The sequence below is a fragment of the Fukomys damarensis genome, unplaced genomic scaffold (assembly GCF_012274545.1).
Source record: "Fukomys damarensis isolate Sample0158 unplaced genomic scaffold, DMR_v1.0_HiC HiC_scaffold_3, whole genome shotgun sequence".
NCBI lineage: Eukaryota > Metazoa > Chordata > Mammalia > Rodentia > Bathyergidae > Fukomys > Fukomys damarensis.
The window spans coordinates 18302662-18322110 of NW_022900915.1; the positions used below are offsets into that span (position 1 = coordinate 18302662).

At 37.3% G+C, this 19449-nt stretch overlaps 1 protein-coding gene across 2 annotated transcripts in view; it reads right to left on the bottom strand.

Moving 5' to 3' along the window:
* Positions 1–19449, bottom strand: part of Ctnna1 (catenin alpha 1) — a 160178-nt gene that overhangs the window by 86574 nt on the left and 54155 nt on the right. For both annotated transcript variants that reach the window (XM_010613786.3, XM_010613787.1), the window contains exons 4-7: positions 18966–19132; positions 18305–18424; positions 10372–10641; positions 8019–8222 (exon numbers count right to left, since the gene is read on the bottom strand). In XM_010613786.3, the coding sequence (XP_010612088.1) occupies positions 8019–8222; positions 10372–10641; positions 18305–18424; positions 18966–19132 (761 nt within the window). The remainder of the gene's footprint in view (positions 1–8018; positions 8223–10371; positions 10642–18304; positions 18425–18965; positions 19133–19449) is intronic.

The following is a 19449-nucleotide window of genomic DNA, read 5'->3' on the forward strand; positions in this document are numbered from 1 at the left end:
GGAAAAAAAAAAAAAAAAAAAAAAAAAAAAAAAAGCCTAAGCAAGCAAAAAGGAGACATTAAAGAGTAGCAATCAGTAAAACTACAAATATTGAAGTGGGGGGTCAATGAAACCAGAAGCTGTTTCTTTCAAAAGATCAAAAGAATTTAAAAACCTCTAGCCAGACTGAAAAAGGAAAAAAAAGATATACATTACCAACATTAGTTAAAAAACAGATAATACTGATATAGATTCCAAAACGTTAAATGATCATAAGAAACCCCTCTACACACATAAAATTTGACTAATTGGATAAAATGGACCAATTTTTTAATGCAAATTTCCAAAATGTACCCAAGAAGAAATAGATACCTTTAAATAGGCTTATAACCATTGCAAAAACTGAATTTGTAATTTAAAACCTTCTGGAGAATTAGTTGACTGAACTGTTAAATTAAGGACCGGCAAACTTTTCCGTAAAGGGCCAAAGAGCAAGTATTTTAGACTTTGGGAACCATACAGTATTTTCTGTAGCTACTCAGTAACTTTCATTAACTCCTCAACTCTGATATTATGGTAGGAAAATACCAACAGGAGATTAAGTAAACAAATGGAAATAGCCAGACTTAATCTGAGAACTATAATCCAACAGACCCTGGACTATATCACAATTAAGGTAACTTCCAAGTTCTAACTGCACAATTCTATACTCTTGAATGAATCATTATCTCAAAATGATTAATCAAGATCTTAACACATGAAGAATCCCAATATATTGAACATAAATACAGACTGACCATCCTGAAGTTTCAAATTATAGAGAATTTCAGATTTTGGATTTTCAGAGTGGGATGCTCAACTAGTAAAGTCTATGCAAGTACTCCAGAGTCTGCAAAACTGAAATCCAAAAACACTTCTAATTCAAGTGTTTAGATAATGGATACTCAATGAACTTAGAAATGAACTTAGTGTGTGACTAAAACAAAACCTAACATTTACCAGCCACAATGGCACAGACTTGAAATTCCAGCTATTCAGGAGGCGGAGGTAGGAGAATCCAAGTCTGAAGCTACCCTGGGCAACTTAGAAAGACCCTAACTCAAAATAAATTAAAGGGGTCAGTGCTAGAGCATTTGCCCAGCATTCACAGGATCTAGGTTGGGTGATTGGGGAGTTAAAAAATAGTTAACTCTGTGAGATGATGGATGTCTTAAATGGCTTGACTATAATATTCATTCACTGGGTATAAAAATATCATAGTGCAAACTTTAAATATATACAGTAAATACTACTGTCAGAAGAATAGGTCCTACATATGCTCTAACTTTGCATTTTGTACATCTATCTGTATCTAAATTCTCCCGAATATATTATGGAGGTCACAGAGAAATTTATATTAACAAATCAGTAAAATCATCTTCAGACCCATGGACTACCAATACAGGTGAGAGTCTATGTAGGAACCCAAGGATTCTAAGATGGAAGCCACAGATGTGTTTAAAAAAAAAAAAAAGTCTGCCCCTATAGCTGCATATCACAGTCAATTAAAAAAACCCGTGACAGTCAAGTAATACCACGCAGTCTAGCATGGGAGGACACTCTAAAAAGCTTTTTTGTTCTGCTCACTTCAAACAACTATATCAGACACAGACTGATCTTAAGAGTACATTGGATCTCATTAGACCAGCCTGACTTTATGAACAACTTGGGTTAATTAGGTTAATGAAAGATTCACCTGCCTCTTGTTTTCTATATTGTATGCCCAGGTAAACATCCAGATGTCAGCTCTACTGATTTACAACCAACTTGAATTACAACCCGCCCTTAGGAACAAATCGAGTTCATAAGTCAACAGTCTACTGTATTTGTTTTCAGATTTCTAACACTGAAACTTAAATTTCAGTGTTTAAATATAGTTCTGGGATATTTAATCTTAGTGGGAAATTCTGCAGCCATTAACACGTTCACGTCAGGGCCATAATTCATATATCTTACTGCCTTGCCTGGCAGCTATGAACCACTGGTGGCACACGCATGATTGTCCCATCCTGTAATACAGGCCAGTCATGCACATACCCCTAGTGGTTCAAGCCAGCAGGAACATGTTAAAGATGATACAAAATCCTATTTGGTGACTTTGAAAGATACACATGGGTAAAATTTTATAGACTTTCAGGTTAGATCTGACTTCAAATCACACCTGAATGTGTACACACTTTTAAGCAAGAACAGCACAATAAGGGTTACTATGGGGGTAAAGCAGGTAATAATGTACGTCTTTTAGCACAACAGCAGACATATGGTAAACAGTATAATAGCGCTATGGAGGTTAGGGCGGAGCGTCAACCTGATTGGCTCTGTGTGCACCCAGCAGCGACTGGCGGGGCACACCCCTAGGTGCCTCTAGGTGAGACATGGAAGTGCAGCTTTGGGGACGTATGTTAGCTCCCTTACCCTTCCCTTCCAGGATGGGACTGCTCTGCTTCCCAGTGCCTCTGAACTATACCCTCCCCGTGATGTTCCTGCAATGGAACCAACTACCATAGAATGAATCCCCCAAACCATGAGCCAAACTAAACCTTTAAGTCATGACTGTCAGATATTGAGTCCAGCAACAGGAAATATAACTAACTCGAGTGTGGATAATCCTTACTAACAACTGGACGAAAAGAAAAGAAAAGAATAGATTTTATAAGTGTACACACACACATCTAGAAATAAGTCCGGAATGCTATGCACAAAAATAAGTGGAATTACAGGCAATATATAATGAATACAGAATTTGTATAATCAGAAAAAAATTAAGCTATTCTCATTTCGAAGATAAAATGTAGCCAAAAAATAATGTAACAAGCTCTTCACAGAGTCCTTCAAAAGCTGGGAAGCACTGGCTTGCTAAAGTGATTCCAGGAAATCATTTGCAAAACTGAGAAGAGATTAGCATCTAAATTGAGTGCTTCCCTTCACTATAATAACAATTTATCTTTTTAAAACATCTTTGAAAGTGAACAATAACTGCATACTATTCATATATTCCGTATCAAACTATTACCAAACCAAATTAAAATTTATACCTGATATATTAGCATAATCAAACTCCTCGAATATGTTTAGTTCAATTCAAAACATGTCCAGTTACTGTATTTTTCTTTTCAGATCCCACACCCACTGTTTTGGGGAAAGAACAAAAATAAAATGTATCCTTAAGCAATATTATCCTTACCATCTTTATCCTAAACTGTGCCAAATTTCTTCTACATAACATTATAGCTTTTTTTTTTTTTTAGAAATTTAACTTTTTATTAGTATATGCTTGCAATATATAACATTACATTTAACTTATGGGACTGATACATACACACACTGCATCTTGATCATTTTTACTCCCACTAACCCCTCCTCACCTTCCCTAACACTAGTTTTAAATACAAAGAAACACAAGCTGTAAAGGTATTATGCATGAGTTACCATACAATTCTGGACATTCAATGAAGAAGCTGGTGCTAAACTAATCGGTTCACTTTAAATGGCTGGTTACTCAACAGCTAGAATGATCCAAAAGAAATATAATACCAGCAAGAAACAAAACATGTACATAATTTAAAATTTGTATCATCAAAAAAAAAGGTTAAAAATTATGTTTACTAACAGATTTTATTTACTCCAATACATTCATACTATAAATGAGATATTTTACATTCTTTTTATAGTTACAGTACACCTCAACCTGAACATTTCAAGTTAGATTGCAAGTGCTCAACAGTCACAGATGACTAATGACTACGAACTGAAAAGCACAGAGCTAGAGCAATCCAAACCCACAGCATGTGCTTGTTCTTACCAATAGTAATCCTAACTTGTCAGTCAGTCATACATGTCCATAAACTGCTAGGCAGGACTGCTCAAGCCAAAAATCAAATGAAATTCATTTCAAAGGGTCCTTTATGTTTCAGACACTGTGAAATACTATCAGATTAAGGGGGAAAGGGTTTGGGGAGGAGTCTGGGATTGAAAAATATAATACTGGGGACCAAAAAGCTTGGTTCAATAAGTTCTACTATTAAACAAGCATACCCTTAAAAAGGGACAAACGTATGGGTTCGAAAATCACTTAGCAGAATGAATACTGATTGTAAAATGATTTAGCTACAAATATAAGGCTCTTTAGGAGGTTTTTCACAGGCACTAAAATAATTTCAGAGAACAGTCAAACAACTGGGCACCCTAGTTCAATAAACATTTCATATTTTATACAATAAAATAGTAATAACATTTTTCAAATTTAAATACTTTTGATTTCAATCTATTTACTTTTAAACATTTGAAGATTATAACATCCATTCAAAGATGTTTTTCTTTCTCTAGAATGCTTACACTCAGAACAATTTTAGGTTGATAAAACAGAAGCAAACTAAATTAACCACATTTCATTTCAAGGAAACCTGATAGTCATCTGTAGAACTACAAGGATCCACTGGTGGGGAGAAGAACCTCTACTGTCATACATCCATGGTATTTCTGTAATGTTTAGCCAGAATTAAACACATTACTTTTACATCAGTATCGCTTACAGCCTCTGTAAATTAGCTATAGAGCCAAGACTATCTGACTACCCTCTAACTTCTCAAACCGCAATGCAATGCAAATGGCAACTCTAAGGGTGCTGGACTCCTGACCCTTAGGGCCTTTAGAAGGAACACTGGCATTCAACTGATTAAATTTGGTTCTACTTTGGTCCAAGATATTACTTTCACTAATTACTTGTTTTTGAGTTCTTGGTTGGTAATTTTTTCAAAAATGTCATCCATATACTGAATGATCTTCTGTAAGTAGAGGTAAACCACCCACAGCCTCCCACACCCCACCTGCCCCAGAATTCAAAGCCCATAAGGGTAGTTTTTCCCCCAAACTGTTCATTTTATTCACTCTCCCAAGTCAACATGAGTTCATTAAGCAAGCTTTTACTGAGTATCTCTTCTAGCATTATACTAGACCATGAAAGAATATTTTTACACAGTTCAGTCTTCCAAAAGCGAAAACCTAGTTACAAAAATTACATGAATAAGGGAAAGACTAACAACAATTCAAGAAAGTATGCAACTTAAGGGCAAAATTTCAAGCACCATACAATTAATATAGGATAGTACAGTTTGAAATGGGCTTTGGCAAAGGGGGTGGTTACAGATTAGGATTAAACATGTGGGAAGAGGATAGCAAGGACACAATAAACAATGTCCTAAAACAAAAAACAGGACTTGGTAACATAAAAGGAAGAAGCAAGATTCAGAGCTTATGACAAGAATGTGTCTATAAAAATAATGCTATTAATGGGAGAATCCAAAGAATGGAAAAAGTGAAAACAGGTTAGCGTTTCTAGATTTTATCATTTAGTCTACAAAGTTCTATACAATAAACAAGCTTTAATTGATGCAGGCCATACTATAACTACTTGTCTAATATTTTTCAATAGAAATAATCAAAACTAAAAGTAAACTTTTTTTCAATCAGAAAAAATATAAATCTTTTAAGAAGTCTCTGATTTCCCAGCTGGAAATAATCTCATCTTCCTTTCTATTTGCATGTCATTAAATACCCTGTAGAGAGCCTTTGTATTCTAAAAGAAGGATCAGAACTTCATTCCTTCTTTTATATGACAAGAATTCTACTTTGCATGTAACATATATACCATACGAAACGAATAACAGGCAGAAATGCCCAATTAAATTCTGTCACTTCATGCTGTAAATGTTTGTAAAGGCTTCATAAATGAATAAAAATCTATCCCTAGCTGCTTCTGCTTCTCTGGGCCTTTCCAACATTCTTCAAGTGCGTTCCAGGGCCTTCTTCCTTTATTATCCTCACTCGACTGCTTCTTGACAAGACTGAGCCTGTTCACTTTCCATGAGTCAATAAAAAGAAAACTACAGATCAGTTTCAGGAAAAACATTCCCATCGTTCAACTCCTAAAATGTTCTTCTGAATTCCACAAAATTCTTCTGAGCCCTCCACCACACACTCAGCTTTCAGCCTAACATCAAGCACTGCTTTAGTTTTCACTTAAAAAGTGCTATATTATGGTCTCCAAGTTTTTATATATTAAATGAGTATTTCACAGCTTTTCCTACACCCATATCAGGCATACAAAGTGCTTCAGGTACTTCCACAATACTCTAGGAAGAAACCCAAAAGCTACTGAAGTCAAGGTTGGCTACCCAGACAGTCTGAGCAACCCTAGGACTTAAGGTTTATCTTGAGACTTATTAGGAAGCTCGGCAGATTTATCACATCCTTTCCCCCATCAAAGCTGTTTTCAAAGGGGTTTCCTAATCACAGTCACACTGGACAGTTCTGTGTCACTTCCATCACTATACGTAATAGCAAATAACAGATCTACATAAGTACTCCAAGTCTTTGTTCTCTTACTTATGAATCCCCAACATTGTGAGCAATTCTTCAGCTTATCCATTTTTTCTTCTAATTCTCTAGAATAGTCCTGGATTTTTAAAAGTGTCCGACATTTCCACTGTTACTTATCAACTACATTTTCCATTTGAATTAACTAAACCTCTAATCTCATTTTTCTTAGGTAGACTGCCTATGATCAAAACATGGCAATGGCTTAAAATTCAATGTGCTTCACCAATTTCACACTATGGGAGAAACAAGATAAACACAGGAAGGCATTTATCTTCATCCTAGGAACTCCATCATGACTCACCAATATTAGCACATAAGCGAGGGAAATAGGAAGAAAATGTTCAGTTGGGAAGGGGAACATGGGAGGGGTGAGGGAGAAAGAAAAGGGAAAAGAAAAAAGAGAACAGAAAGAAAAAATGGAAACAAAACTTTTGTAAATAGGAGGGGAAGAGGGGTTAAAGAGAGGAGAAGGGATTGGGGAAAAAAGAAAAATCACGATATATTATGTACAGGTACAAATTCCTTGGGATGAGTATAATTAATATGTGTATCTAAAATGTAACAATAAAATTTTTAAAAACAAAAACAAAACAATAAGCATATAAGGGAAAACAGAAAACACACATGTAACAAATGAACACATGAGAAAGGACTAAGATCTTTTTCTGAAAAGTGTTAAAGAAACAAAACCAAACCACTAGTGAGGACAACTTATTTGTATGGTCCCTCTTCCCTTTAAAATGATTTTATATAATTTTTATCAATTTATTCCTTCCTTGCATAGTAGAATATTAGGTACATGGTACAAACTACAGTAACCTTGAAGTAGCATTAAGTAGCCAGAACAAAAGACAAAGTATAAGGGAAGGGAAGAGAGAGAACATATGACAACAGAAAAATCAACAATTCAGATTTTCTATGGCAAAGTGTCAAATTTCATAGTACTAGTTTTTATGCACAAACTGTAAAATTTTTAAAAAATTACTCAGCTTGCCCCATATATCTATACGTTATAATTATCTACTCTTTCAACATTCTATATGGTTCATGAAGATAATTTCATAAAAGAAATTTCATAATTAAATATTAAAAAGATGGATTTTCAGCATTTTCTTTTGCCCAGATTTAGAAAGATATATGTAGTCATGATAACAATTTAGAAGGGTATACAGGTGCTCAATGAATTACTTCAAATTTAAATTTCTTCAAAATAAAAAGTTGGAGAAGAAAGGGCCACTCAGAAAGTAGTTTATCCATTCTTTTAAAACTCTGACCCACCAAAAGAGCCAAGAAGTCAAGGACATATACTTGTTATTCACAGTTAAAACATGTGAGGTCCAACTTGTTATAGAAAATTCATCAGACATAAAATCTCACTTCAAAGAAAAATTCCAGCCAGGTATGGTGCCACATGCCTGCAATCTCAGCATTTTGGAAGACTGAAACAAGAGGACTATAGAAGCCAGAACCCAGCCCAGGCAACTCAGCATGGCCCTGTCTCAAAAATTAAAACAAAAAAGTAGTAGGAGCGGGGGAAGAGAACAGCCTAGTGCTAAGGCCCTTCAATACCACCAGGACAACAAAGAAATAACAAAACAAAAGGGAGAAGTTCTGACACTCACATTGCCCATGTACTCTGACAGCAGATCCTGCAGGGCCTGGCGGACAGCATTGCACTCTGCCACAATTCGCTCACGTCGGTCATCACGCGTGCAGGACGAGTCAGCCATGAGTGCGGCACCACTGATGATGCTTTCCAGGCGTTCCTCTAGGGAAGGCCTAAAGCGCTCCTCACTGAAGCTCAGAGGGTCCACAATGATTTGTTTCTGCAAAGAAGTTTTACCAAATGTTAATGGTCATTTCTGTCCCTTTCAAGAAGGCAAGGAAAATGTCTTATTAAAAATATCCAGATTTAATTCCAATATCTAAAAGAAAATTACTCTTCTTGGCACACAAAAGGATATCCCATGTAAAGTGGACTACAGCAGATCACTTCCCCAAAAAGGCACTATCCAGGCACACAGACCCCGGGTAAGGTATGATATCCTAAGTGCAAATGCTGGTGTGTTACATTCACACTACTTATTCTAAACATCTAACGGTCAGCCTTTGCCACAACAACAATTCAAATTATCAAATGAAAATTACAAGGAAAATAAAACGTATCTCTTTCTTATATGCAGAATATAAATTAAAAATAAACATGTAAGCCGGACGTGGTAACGCACGCCCAGCACTTGAGAGGCTGAGGCAGGAGGCTCGCTGTGAGTTTGAGACCAGCCTGGGCTAAATAATGAGTTCCAGGTAAGTCTCAACTACATAATGAGACCCTGTCTCAAAAAACAAACAAACAAACAAACATGTAACACTGACTTCTAGCCCAAATTTTCAGAAAGAAATGCATATACAATTAATTTTATCCATTTTCCTCACTTTATACATGCTGAGGCAGAAGAACCGAAAAGTCAAGCCAAGTCTGGGCAAGTTAACAACTCAGACTCTCTCTCTAAAAAATAAAAAAGGGAGGCCGAAGATTTAGCTCAGCAGTTCCGCCACCTGCCTTGCAAGTGCAAGGACCCAAGCTCAATTCCCAGTACCCTAATTAATTAATTAATTAATTAATTTTTTAAAAGGGGGAAATTTGGGGGATATAGCTCAGTGCGAAGGCCAACCTGCAAAGGGGGAGTATAAAAATTGTACCTTAAAAAGTTGTACCTGAAGAATTTGTTATAAAGTCACTTCCTATTTAAAGCTCCACTTGAATATCATGGTCTTTAGGCTTAACACTATCTTCACACCTTCTGAAGAGTCTTGAATCAAGCGTGTAAATTAGCAAATATCATTTACCCAAGCAGAAGAGGTAAGACAAAACAGGTAAAAAACAAACCGCATTCAAGTGTATTTAATTCCATACTTCAAAACATTTCTACTGGGAAAGTATGCTACCCATTTATAACACAATATTCCACTTACATTAACTTAAAAGAAAAATTTTGTCTTGAGTTCATTTAAAATAAACTTAAAAAAAAAATCTTAAACTGCTGCCATCTACTGGAAACCAGAGGCACTATGGGTTGGAATTTTTAAAATAAAATAGCTGTGTACACTGGACAGTGTGTATACACAATATACACGCATTTATAAAATGATGGCTTAACACTGTCTAGGACATCATTTATATAAGGTAATTATATAGCATCATGCTAAGAAAATATTTTAATTCCAAATGTGCTCTCACTTGATTGTGTGTGCATGATTCAAATTAATTCAGAGAAATATATCTAGGCAGACAAGATTAAGACGACAGCAATCAGTATAATATGTCTGTATTTCCCAGTAGACTATATGTTCTTGGAGGTCAGAGTTCATGTACAATTTGCTTCTGCATCCCCCAGACCTTTAAATTTGCTAGAACTAGCTGGACATGTTGATACATGCCTGCAATCCCAGTGCTCAGGAAGCTGAGATAGGAGGATTACCAGGAGTTCAAGGCCAACCTAGGCTACACAATGAGTTCAAGGTCAGCATGGAATACATGATGAAATCCTGTCTCAAAAAAAACAAATCAAGCAAAACAAAGATCTTCCAAAATGTCAAAATGTTGTTGCAATGACAAAGATTCATAGTCTCAATAAAAATGATGGGCCAGAGATTTAGCTCGGTGGATCCGCTACCTGTCTCTCAAGCACAAGGACTGGAAGTTCAAATCCCGGTACCCACCCCCAAAAAAAGACCTCACAGGAAACAAAAGTTGCGTGAAAGAATCCAGAAATTTAATCCAAACTGAGGAAGAAAAAAAAAGACAAATGCTTGGAGCAAAGTTATAATCATGTAGACTGATGATTCATAAAAATTTCTTTTCACTTATATTTGCAGTTGAGCTTTCATCAGAACCCTTGATCACATTTCCCTACGAACCTGTTATCTTCTAGGGGTTGGTGAAGAGACTGAAGTTTCCTCCCAAGCCTAACTTACATCAAAATTATTGAGAGCATATGCCAGTTCTCCTCCTCCTCCACCCTGGTGCTGGGAAGCATCATCTGATGCAGTAGCCTGGGCAGCATTGGAAATGCCTGTGACTGCCTGCTGTAGCTGCTTGTATATCAGATCCCGGTTGGCCTTATAGGCTGCGACATCAGGGTGCTGTAAGCAAGCCTGAGATGCAGTATAGAGGATTGGAACATTTTTCTGCAGGATTCCTCTGGCTGCAGCCATCTGATCACGATGGCCCACATCTTTCAGTTCCTGTGAGAATAAGAAAAAAAATTGAAGCACTCTTTATATGGGTCTTATTACTATGAAAATTTGCCCATACAGTCTGAAGTTAGCATTTCTACTAATCAGATGCATTAATCACAAAAGAAAAGAATCACAGACAACTTTTTCTTGGTTTTTGTGATCTTACTTTAAACTATACTCAATTTCTCCTTCTGTGAAAATAGGAGCAACAACAATAGCTCATTTATCACTATGAGGAGTAAATGGGATATGCAAATAAAGTACTTGGAATAGCACTAAATAAAAGTCAAAACATAAAATTTCTTAGCATTTGGATTATAACTATAAATAATATATCTCTATTCAACCAAAGTAGATCATACTGAGGAATTATTGAGTTATATTGTTGAGTGTGATCAGTTCAGTCATTAAACCAAAAAGTTGAGGCTCATGTGCACCGTGATTTCAATTCATTACTATAATATTAATTATAGTAGGTGTGGTCTTTTGTTTTGTTTTGGTTTTTTGTTTTCTGTTTTGTTTTTGGTTCCAGGAATTGAACTCAGGTCATTGCACTTGTGAGGCAGGTGGCAGCACCACTGAGCTAAACCCCCGGCCCTGTTTTGGTTTTCTGAGACAGGGTCTCACCATACAGTTCAGGCCTTGAACTCACTATGTAGCCCAGGCAGGCCTCAAACTCAGGGTAATCCTCCTGCCTCAGCCTCTCTCTCGAGGACACATGCACTACTACATTTTACTACAGATATGGTTTAAAGTGAAAATGTCCTTTTCAATTTCCTTTACCCTGTAATTATAATCACAGTTTAAAAGGCTTAGGGCCGGGGATTTAGCTCATTGGTGCCGCCTGCCTCAAAAGCACATCGTCCCAAGTTCAATGCCCGCTACCAAAAAAAAAAAAAGGCTTGAGGTTCCTGGCACAATTTCTATAAATGGCATCCACCTATTAGGATGGGTGGGTAGGCTAAATAACAAGTGATACCAACAAGATAAACAAGATGAGACAGGAGCATGTCTGATATTCCACTGTTACACATGACAGAAAAGAAGAAGAGGGAGAAAGTATGCATCACCACCAGAGGAAATGTGGTTGTTAATTCTGACACTATATTCCAAGTCTATTTTAACATCTGATCATATAATTCTAATATTAATGTCACCAAATAAAACCTAATGTACAAGCCGGTCATGGTGGCACAAGCCTATAATCCCAGCAGCGCTGTGAGTTCGAGACCAGCCTGGGCTACATAGTGAGTTCCAGAGCAGTCTCAACTATAGTGAGACCTATAATCCCAGCAGCGCTGTGAGTTCGAGACCAGCCTGGGCTACATAGTGAGTTCCAGAGCAGTCTCAACTACATAGTGAGACCCTGTCTCAAAAAACAAACAAACGAACAAACAAAACAAATGTACAAATTTAAATGTTTTTAAAATGAGTACTAGATGTAGAAACAGTAAGAGAAAACTAATTTTAAAAGGCCAAAGTCAATTAACTCAATTAAAAGTGTTACCTAACTACATAATGAATTATCTTTCTAGATGAGTTCCTAATTAAGCATTAAAAACATCAAACTGGGCCAGGGATTTAGTTCAATGGTTCCACTGCTTGCTTTGCAAGCACAATGACCAGAGTTTGATTCCCAGTACCCCCGGCCCCCCAAAAATCAAACTGGCTTCCTTTTTCTGAAATTTCATTTCAGCATTTATTTTAGGGTTCACATCTTTATCCAAACCATGAATAAAACGATCTTTCCTCCTAGAATTCATTCTAATTTGACACCTGAATTTGCAAGTAATACCTCACAGCACTCCAAATGTCCTGTAGCAGAGCATTAGGCTAACTATTCAGAACAGTACCCTGTAGATTTAGAGAATGAGTAATCATTGTAAGACTCAAGTTACGGCAAAGAGCTGAGGCTAACATCACATTTAAACAGCTGTTGCACATGTTGTGGGGCATTTCCTAAATGCCTTGCCCTCATCACAACTTGAAGGACTCTAAGTTTTATAGGGAGGCATTTTTAAGCATTTACACTATACTCTATTTTCTAAAATGTTTTGCAACCAGCTTTGGCATTCCTTCTGTTAGATCTGCACAGCTTCTTATAATGCTTACCAAAGATTCTTGTGGTCATCTAAAGTTAATAGGTACCAGAATTACGTACTAGTCACCACCTGACATCCATCCCTAAACTATCTCCTGGTCTGGTATGATAATCTACTTTTCCAAAGACTGTATTAGGCTAAATATTCAAAAACAGGACCCTGTAGATTGAGAGAACTGGTGCTTTTAAGACTCAAGTTACAGCAATGTGCTGTGGCTAATTATTCTGCTTAAATAGCAGGGTCCACATGTTGGTATAGCGTTTTGTAAATGTCTTGCCCTCACAACATATTTCTTATAATCACCTATCAGAATGGGGGATATATTTTAATCTACATGAATATAACAATGAAATACAATCATTTATCCTAACTGTTCAAGGGTTCTACTTTCTCTCTTCAGAAATGCTTTTTCTTAACACAAAGAAACCAATTTTAAGTGAACATAGGAAACACAGTTAAGTGACCACAGGAAAACGGATACTACAGTGGGCATCACTTTTTACTGTAATAAGAATACATCAATCAGGTCTGGGGATTTAGCTCGGTGGCACTGAACCTACCCAGCAAGCACAATGTCCTGAGTTCAATCCCCAGTTAACAAACAAACAAAATATATATATATTTTATATAATTTCTCTCTCTCTCTCAAAAGGAAACCAGGGTTGATGCTGACTCATCTTTACCTCTGCCATCACCTTTACCCTATGCTACTGTTTGAACAACCCCCCACCAAGTTTACATGTCAGAAACAATCCCAATTCATATGTTAATATATGTAGGACCTTCAGGAGATAATGAGCATCAGACTTCAGTCATGAGCATCAGACTTCCAAGATGGCATTAGTGGAAGAGACTCAAGCTGTATCTGCCAAGTGATGCCCTCTGCCATGTTGTGATAGAGTAAGAAGACCCTCATCAGACATTGAGCACCGTGTTCTTGGGCTTCTCAGCCTCCAGAACATGAGCTAAGTAACATCTATTCTTTTAAAGCACTCAATCCGTGGTATTCAGTTATAGTAACAGAAAATAGACCAAGACACTTTTAAAATCAAAGTAGAGGCTGGAGGCTAACAGAAATATGTAACACTTCAACTCAACAAATATGTCCGCCCAAGAAAGTTAACAGATTAGAGCAATATTTAGAATCCCGAGCATTACTGAGCCTAGGCAATGTTCTTGGCACTAGGAATTATAGAACTGATTTTATAAAGGATTTATAACAGTAGTTGGCCAAAGTAAACACTTTAGAGTCACTCATTATTTAATATTTTCAATAATCTCATCGTGACCACCACAACACATTCAAGAAGTTCAAAGAAGTAAATTCCAGAAAGGATATGAACCTTAGGAGGTTTTCCTCCATGGGTAGTTGCTATTAAGTGATACAAGGGAGCCATTACACACTTTATACCTAAATACTGGTGCTGACAAAACACTGCCTTTTCTGGACTAAGGTTGCCTGCAAAGATGAGACAGTAAATGGAGGAGGCAAATTATTACTTAACATGCCTAAGGAAAGAAGAAAAAGTCCAAAGTTTTGAAAACAGATCAAAAGAGCTTCTGCAGCTGAGGTTCAAAAAAAGTCCCCTAAGCACCAGGGATTTAGCTCAGTGGCACCGCAGGAAGGTCCTGAGTTCAATCCCAGGTATCCCCCCAAAAAATGTCCCTAAAAAGTTCATTGTGTTGAAGGCTTGGTTACCTCCTGATGGGATCTGAGAATCTAAATGGATCCTGAGGGCTCTAACTTCATCAAGTGGATTAAACCATCAATGAGCTCAATGCAGTTTTGGGAGGAGCCTAATTGGATGGGGTGGGAGTTAGCAGGGGTATGCATTTGAAGGGAACATCTGGTCACTGGCCTGTTCTTCTCAGGCCCTTTATGCACTCTCTGCTTCCTGCAAGGCAGAGTGGCACATGGCAGAGGGGCATTGCACAGAAGAAACTGTTCATGGTGTTGGCATGGCAGCAAAAGCAACAAGGGACCTTACCAGCATCTTCCTGCCCCTTTTATCTTATTCACACTACTTAGGGTGGTAGCACTCACACCCTTAATCCTAGTGCCCTTGAGCCTAGCCCTGCACACCAGTAACTCCATGGTCACACACTAGATCCAGCCACATCCAAAGGAGCCTCGCCTCATTTGCATGAGACTGGGGGTGGGCATCCAAACACAAACCGTAACAGTGGATCATGTATCAAGACCTCTTGTCTTTCTTTTAGGAAAAAAAAAAAAACAGTTAACAAAAATTTTAACAAATTTTACTTAGCAAAACAAACCCAAAAAGAAATCATTACAAAGAAAGCATTACGTCAAGGACTCACTGATTCCTATAGCAGTAGCATTTGTCTCAACTCTCAAATGTAACTTTTAAAAAGCTAAACTTAACTTAAAAGATTTAAACTGAAAATATGAGTCAGGCGTGGGAGTGCACACCTATAATCCCAGCACTCAGGAAGCTGAGGCAGGAGTATAGCTATGAGTTTGAGATGAGCCTGGGCTACATAGTGAGTTTCAGGGCAGTGTGAACTACTACACAGTGAGGCTCTAACTCAAAAAACCAAAAAAAGTAAAAAAAATAAAAATATGAACTAGAGTGAACAAGCATGAGAAATGTTCCTCTTTGAATCAAGGATATAGGTCTGAGGATATAGCTCAGTGGTGCCAACCTGTCTGGCAAGCACAAGGTCCCAAGTTTGAGGGCGGGGGGGAGTTAATAAATGAAGGTGTTTTCAGTGTGGCAGGTGTGAAGGATCAACAAACATAACAAACTACTTTGACTCAGGTACCACTATAAAGTATTATACAAAATATTAAGAAAGGCAAAGGAAAATAGTTTTAGTTCACTCAATATCACATGCTAACTCTTAATGGATTTGTGGTAGAATTAAAACTCAAGCAGCAGGGACAAGGGGAAAAAGTGAGAACCAAGACTTGTCATGTAACGGTACAAGATCCCAAAGATGAATGTAACTGTACTGTATACCTAAAATGTACCAATAAACTCAATGAGGGAAGAAAAAAAAAAAAAAAAAACTCAAGCAGCATTGCTTTCCAACAAATTTTTCTAACTGCAAACAGAAGTCTGAAGTGCTACTACATTTTATCTCAAGAACACCATCTATTTACTTATTTCACCATTTTACAAAGATACAAAATACTAAGTGGCAATTTAAATGTTCTGAATTTGCCTAAGAAATCATAAGTCTTCATAAGCCAGGATTCAACAAGGTTTTAAAACACAATGCTGACCAAACTTTATTTTCTAAATTTAAAATTTATTAGCCAGGCATGGTGGCATAATCCTGTAATCCCAGCACTCAGGAAGCTGAGGCAGGAGGATTGCCATGAATTTGAGACCAGCCTGGGCTACAGAGTGAGTTCAAGGTCAACCTGAGTTACACAGCAAGATTCTGTCTCAAAAAACAAAACTAAAAACAACAAAAGAAACCATTTATTACACTTATTCAAGTGAGAACACATATAAAAAGCATTAAGTAAAATAAACTGTGAACATAACTTGGCCAGCTTGCTGTATTTACAGAATTATCATTCTTTACTTTTTTTTTTTTTCCTGGTACCAGTGATCAAACTCAGGACCTTGCACTTACAAGGTAGGCGCAGCACCAAAATTTAAAACCAGGATTTCATATATGCAAATTAGTATGGTCACATCTCCTGGCTTGAAATATGACCAACAAATAATTATTCACTAGCTATCCTCCAAGGAGGGACTTTTTAGTGGCTGGTACTATATTCAGTACCATGCACACATTATTAAACTTAATTCTCTCAACATGGTGGTCAGATACTATACACCAATATAATCAAATAACTAAGAATTCTCCAAAGCTGAAGAGGTCGTATATTAGACATTTTTTCAAATCAGACATTTAGAGCACTGACAATTATCCTTAATGAAAACAGTGTCAGGCCTGGGAATTTAGCTCAGTGGGGTCACCACCTGCCTTGCAAGCCCAAGGTCCTGAGTTCGATCCCCAGTACCAAAGGAAAAAGAAAAAAAGAAAGAAAAAGAGCCTGTAACACTCATTCTAGTTTAGTTACCCAAATCCATCCACTCTCACCCCAAGCCCTTTCCCTCCTGCCAATCAGAGTTTGAGCTGCACATGACCATCCCAGAGAAGAAGATCTGTACTGATTACTGAGACAGGCATAGTAGAAAGCCCCTCCTCTTAGAATGGTAAATGAGGAATGGGCATGTCACACAATTCAGATTTAGGGCTAGTGTGCTAGAGACTTCTAAAACTGTTTGCATATAGAGAAACATATGAAAGAAATATGTGAAAGAAACATTCTTTTTTTTCTCACTGGGCATCTTAATGTGTGCAAAACTCATACTTCAGAGCATCTGCAGCCATCCAGTGTTGGGCACACAGAAGTATTAAAACATGTCAAGAATCTGGATTTTTGGTGATACTACAAAACTCTTAAATTTAAAAAACGTGAAGTCAACCTAACTCAGGACTTCTACTTAGTGAGAAAATAAATCTATTTTTTTATACAGTTTTGAGTACTGGGTTTACTATGCACTATTGCACAAACAACCCTAACTGATTTGGGTAACAATTCTGGCACTGTTTTGTTGTTGTTGAGATAGGGTCTCCTTATATAGCCCAGGATGGCCTCAAACTCTTGGCCATCTTCCAGCCTCAGCCTCCTGAGTGCTGGGATAACAGGCACACTTCACCACACCTGGCTTCAGGCATTGTTTTAAAACAAGAATTAAAATCACACACCTCAACAGAACATTTTAAATTTAGGAAATTTTTTTGTTTTTGTTTTTAAAGACAGAATCTCACTCTGCGGTTCAGCTGGCTTTTAACTCACTCACTAGGTAGCCCAGACTGGCTTCAAACTCATGACATCCTCCTGCCTCAACCTCCCGAGTGCAGGGATCACAGGCATCCACCACCACATCCACCATCAGAACTTCAGAAGACTTAAAAAACTAGATGCACTTTCTCTGCAGAATATATGCTGAAAACATATAGCATCTATCAGGAAGGCATAAGATTTCAAAGCACCACAACAGTAAAAACACCAAAGGGCTTCAAAAAACTTCAAAAAACAAGAACACTGATCCACATACTATATAAGAGAAATCGTTAGTAATAATAATTAATAAGTACCACTTAAAAAGTATCAAAACACAGTGTGTGGAGTGTAGGGAAGGCACTTTCTGATACAGATATACAATAATTCTATTTTAACTTGATTAGGTTTAAACAACTGAATTAAATTCCACCAATAAGTCAAAGTATTCCTTGAACAAAGGCCCATTACCACTCCAGACACCAGAATGTCTTCATTTAAACTGCGAAACTACCTAAAGTAAAATTCTCACAAGATTTAAAACAGGAGTATAACAAAAATGCAACTTAATTATAGCTCTGTTAACAGCACAACACTGGAAAGATAATTTGTAGTTTAAGTGTTTTAATGGAATTATATTAGCAGTAAAATAGCAGTACCTTAGGAAACAGGAGAAATTAGTTTTTCCTCCTAGATGACAAAGAACTTTTAAAATATCCCCAAATAACGACTGTACCTGTTGTCTTTTAGCTGCCATAATGTTCAGCTTATCCACTTCAGGTTTCAGGGCTTTGTACTGTATTCCCAAGTCTTGTTCATTGCCAGCATTCCTCAGTTTCAAGATACCATCTTCCACCTACAAAGCACAACCCTAAATATCAAAAATGTTGCACCATACAAGTATGCAGATAAAGATGGTGTGGGATTTTTTATTGTTTTTTAACAGCTACTCAGAAAACAATCCAAACTTAAATTCTGGCATTGCAGTGGGCCTCCTTTTATACAGGTGCTTTAAAGGACTTGAAAAGAACACTATTGTACTGTTTCCAACTAAAAATACACAGTGTACCCTATATCTTAGTTCCTCAAGTCTAGGCTCTCCTAGTAACAAGGAAATGTATCATCATTACTTCAGAAAAGGACGGAGTCAAAACAATACCTTTTTTACAAGTTCTTCATTAGAACTAATATAATACTAGCTCATAGCAGAGCCTTTATCATGTCCTTCTGGAACAGAGAGGTTAAGTGGAAATTAAACAAAAACATCCTTGGTCCATTTAGATAAACCAAGTTCAGATAAACCAAATAAAATGCTAAGGAATGCTGAACTATAAATATGGCCAGCAGTGGCCTCACTGTGATACAAAAACAAATTACAGGCAGAGGCCTGCACTTACAACTTTCAGCTGAACAAGTAATTTGTAGACATCTGCCATGTCAGCCAAAATCAGCAACCGGGTAACAGCGGAGAGTAAAGCTCGAGCTGCCCGAACCATGTTGCCTCGCTTCACAGACGAGCAGGGATCATCTGCAAATTCTCCCGCAGCACTCTTCATCAAATCTCCTGTTTTACAGAATGAGGAAGGGAAGGAAAAACCCAGCAGGGGTTAACCTGAAAACTGATCTAAACATAATAAAAGTAGCTGAAACTTTTTACATGCCATGTAAAGGTTTAGTGTTAAGGGTCATCAGTTTTGTTATTTGCTATTCTATGTTTTATAACTGTCATTAAAACAAGCACCTTCATAGCCGGGCATGGCGGGGGCGGGGGGCGCCTGTAATCCCAGCACTCAGGAGGCTGAGGCAGGAGGATCGTTCCAGGTCAGTCTCAACTACATAGTGAGACCCTGTCTCAAAAAAGAAAAGAAAAGAAAAGAAGAA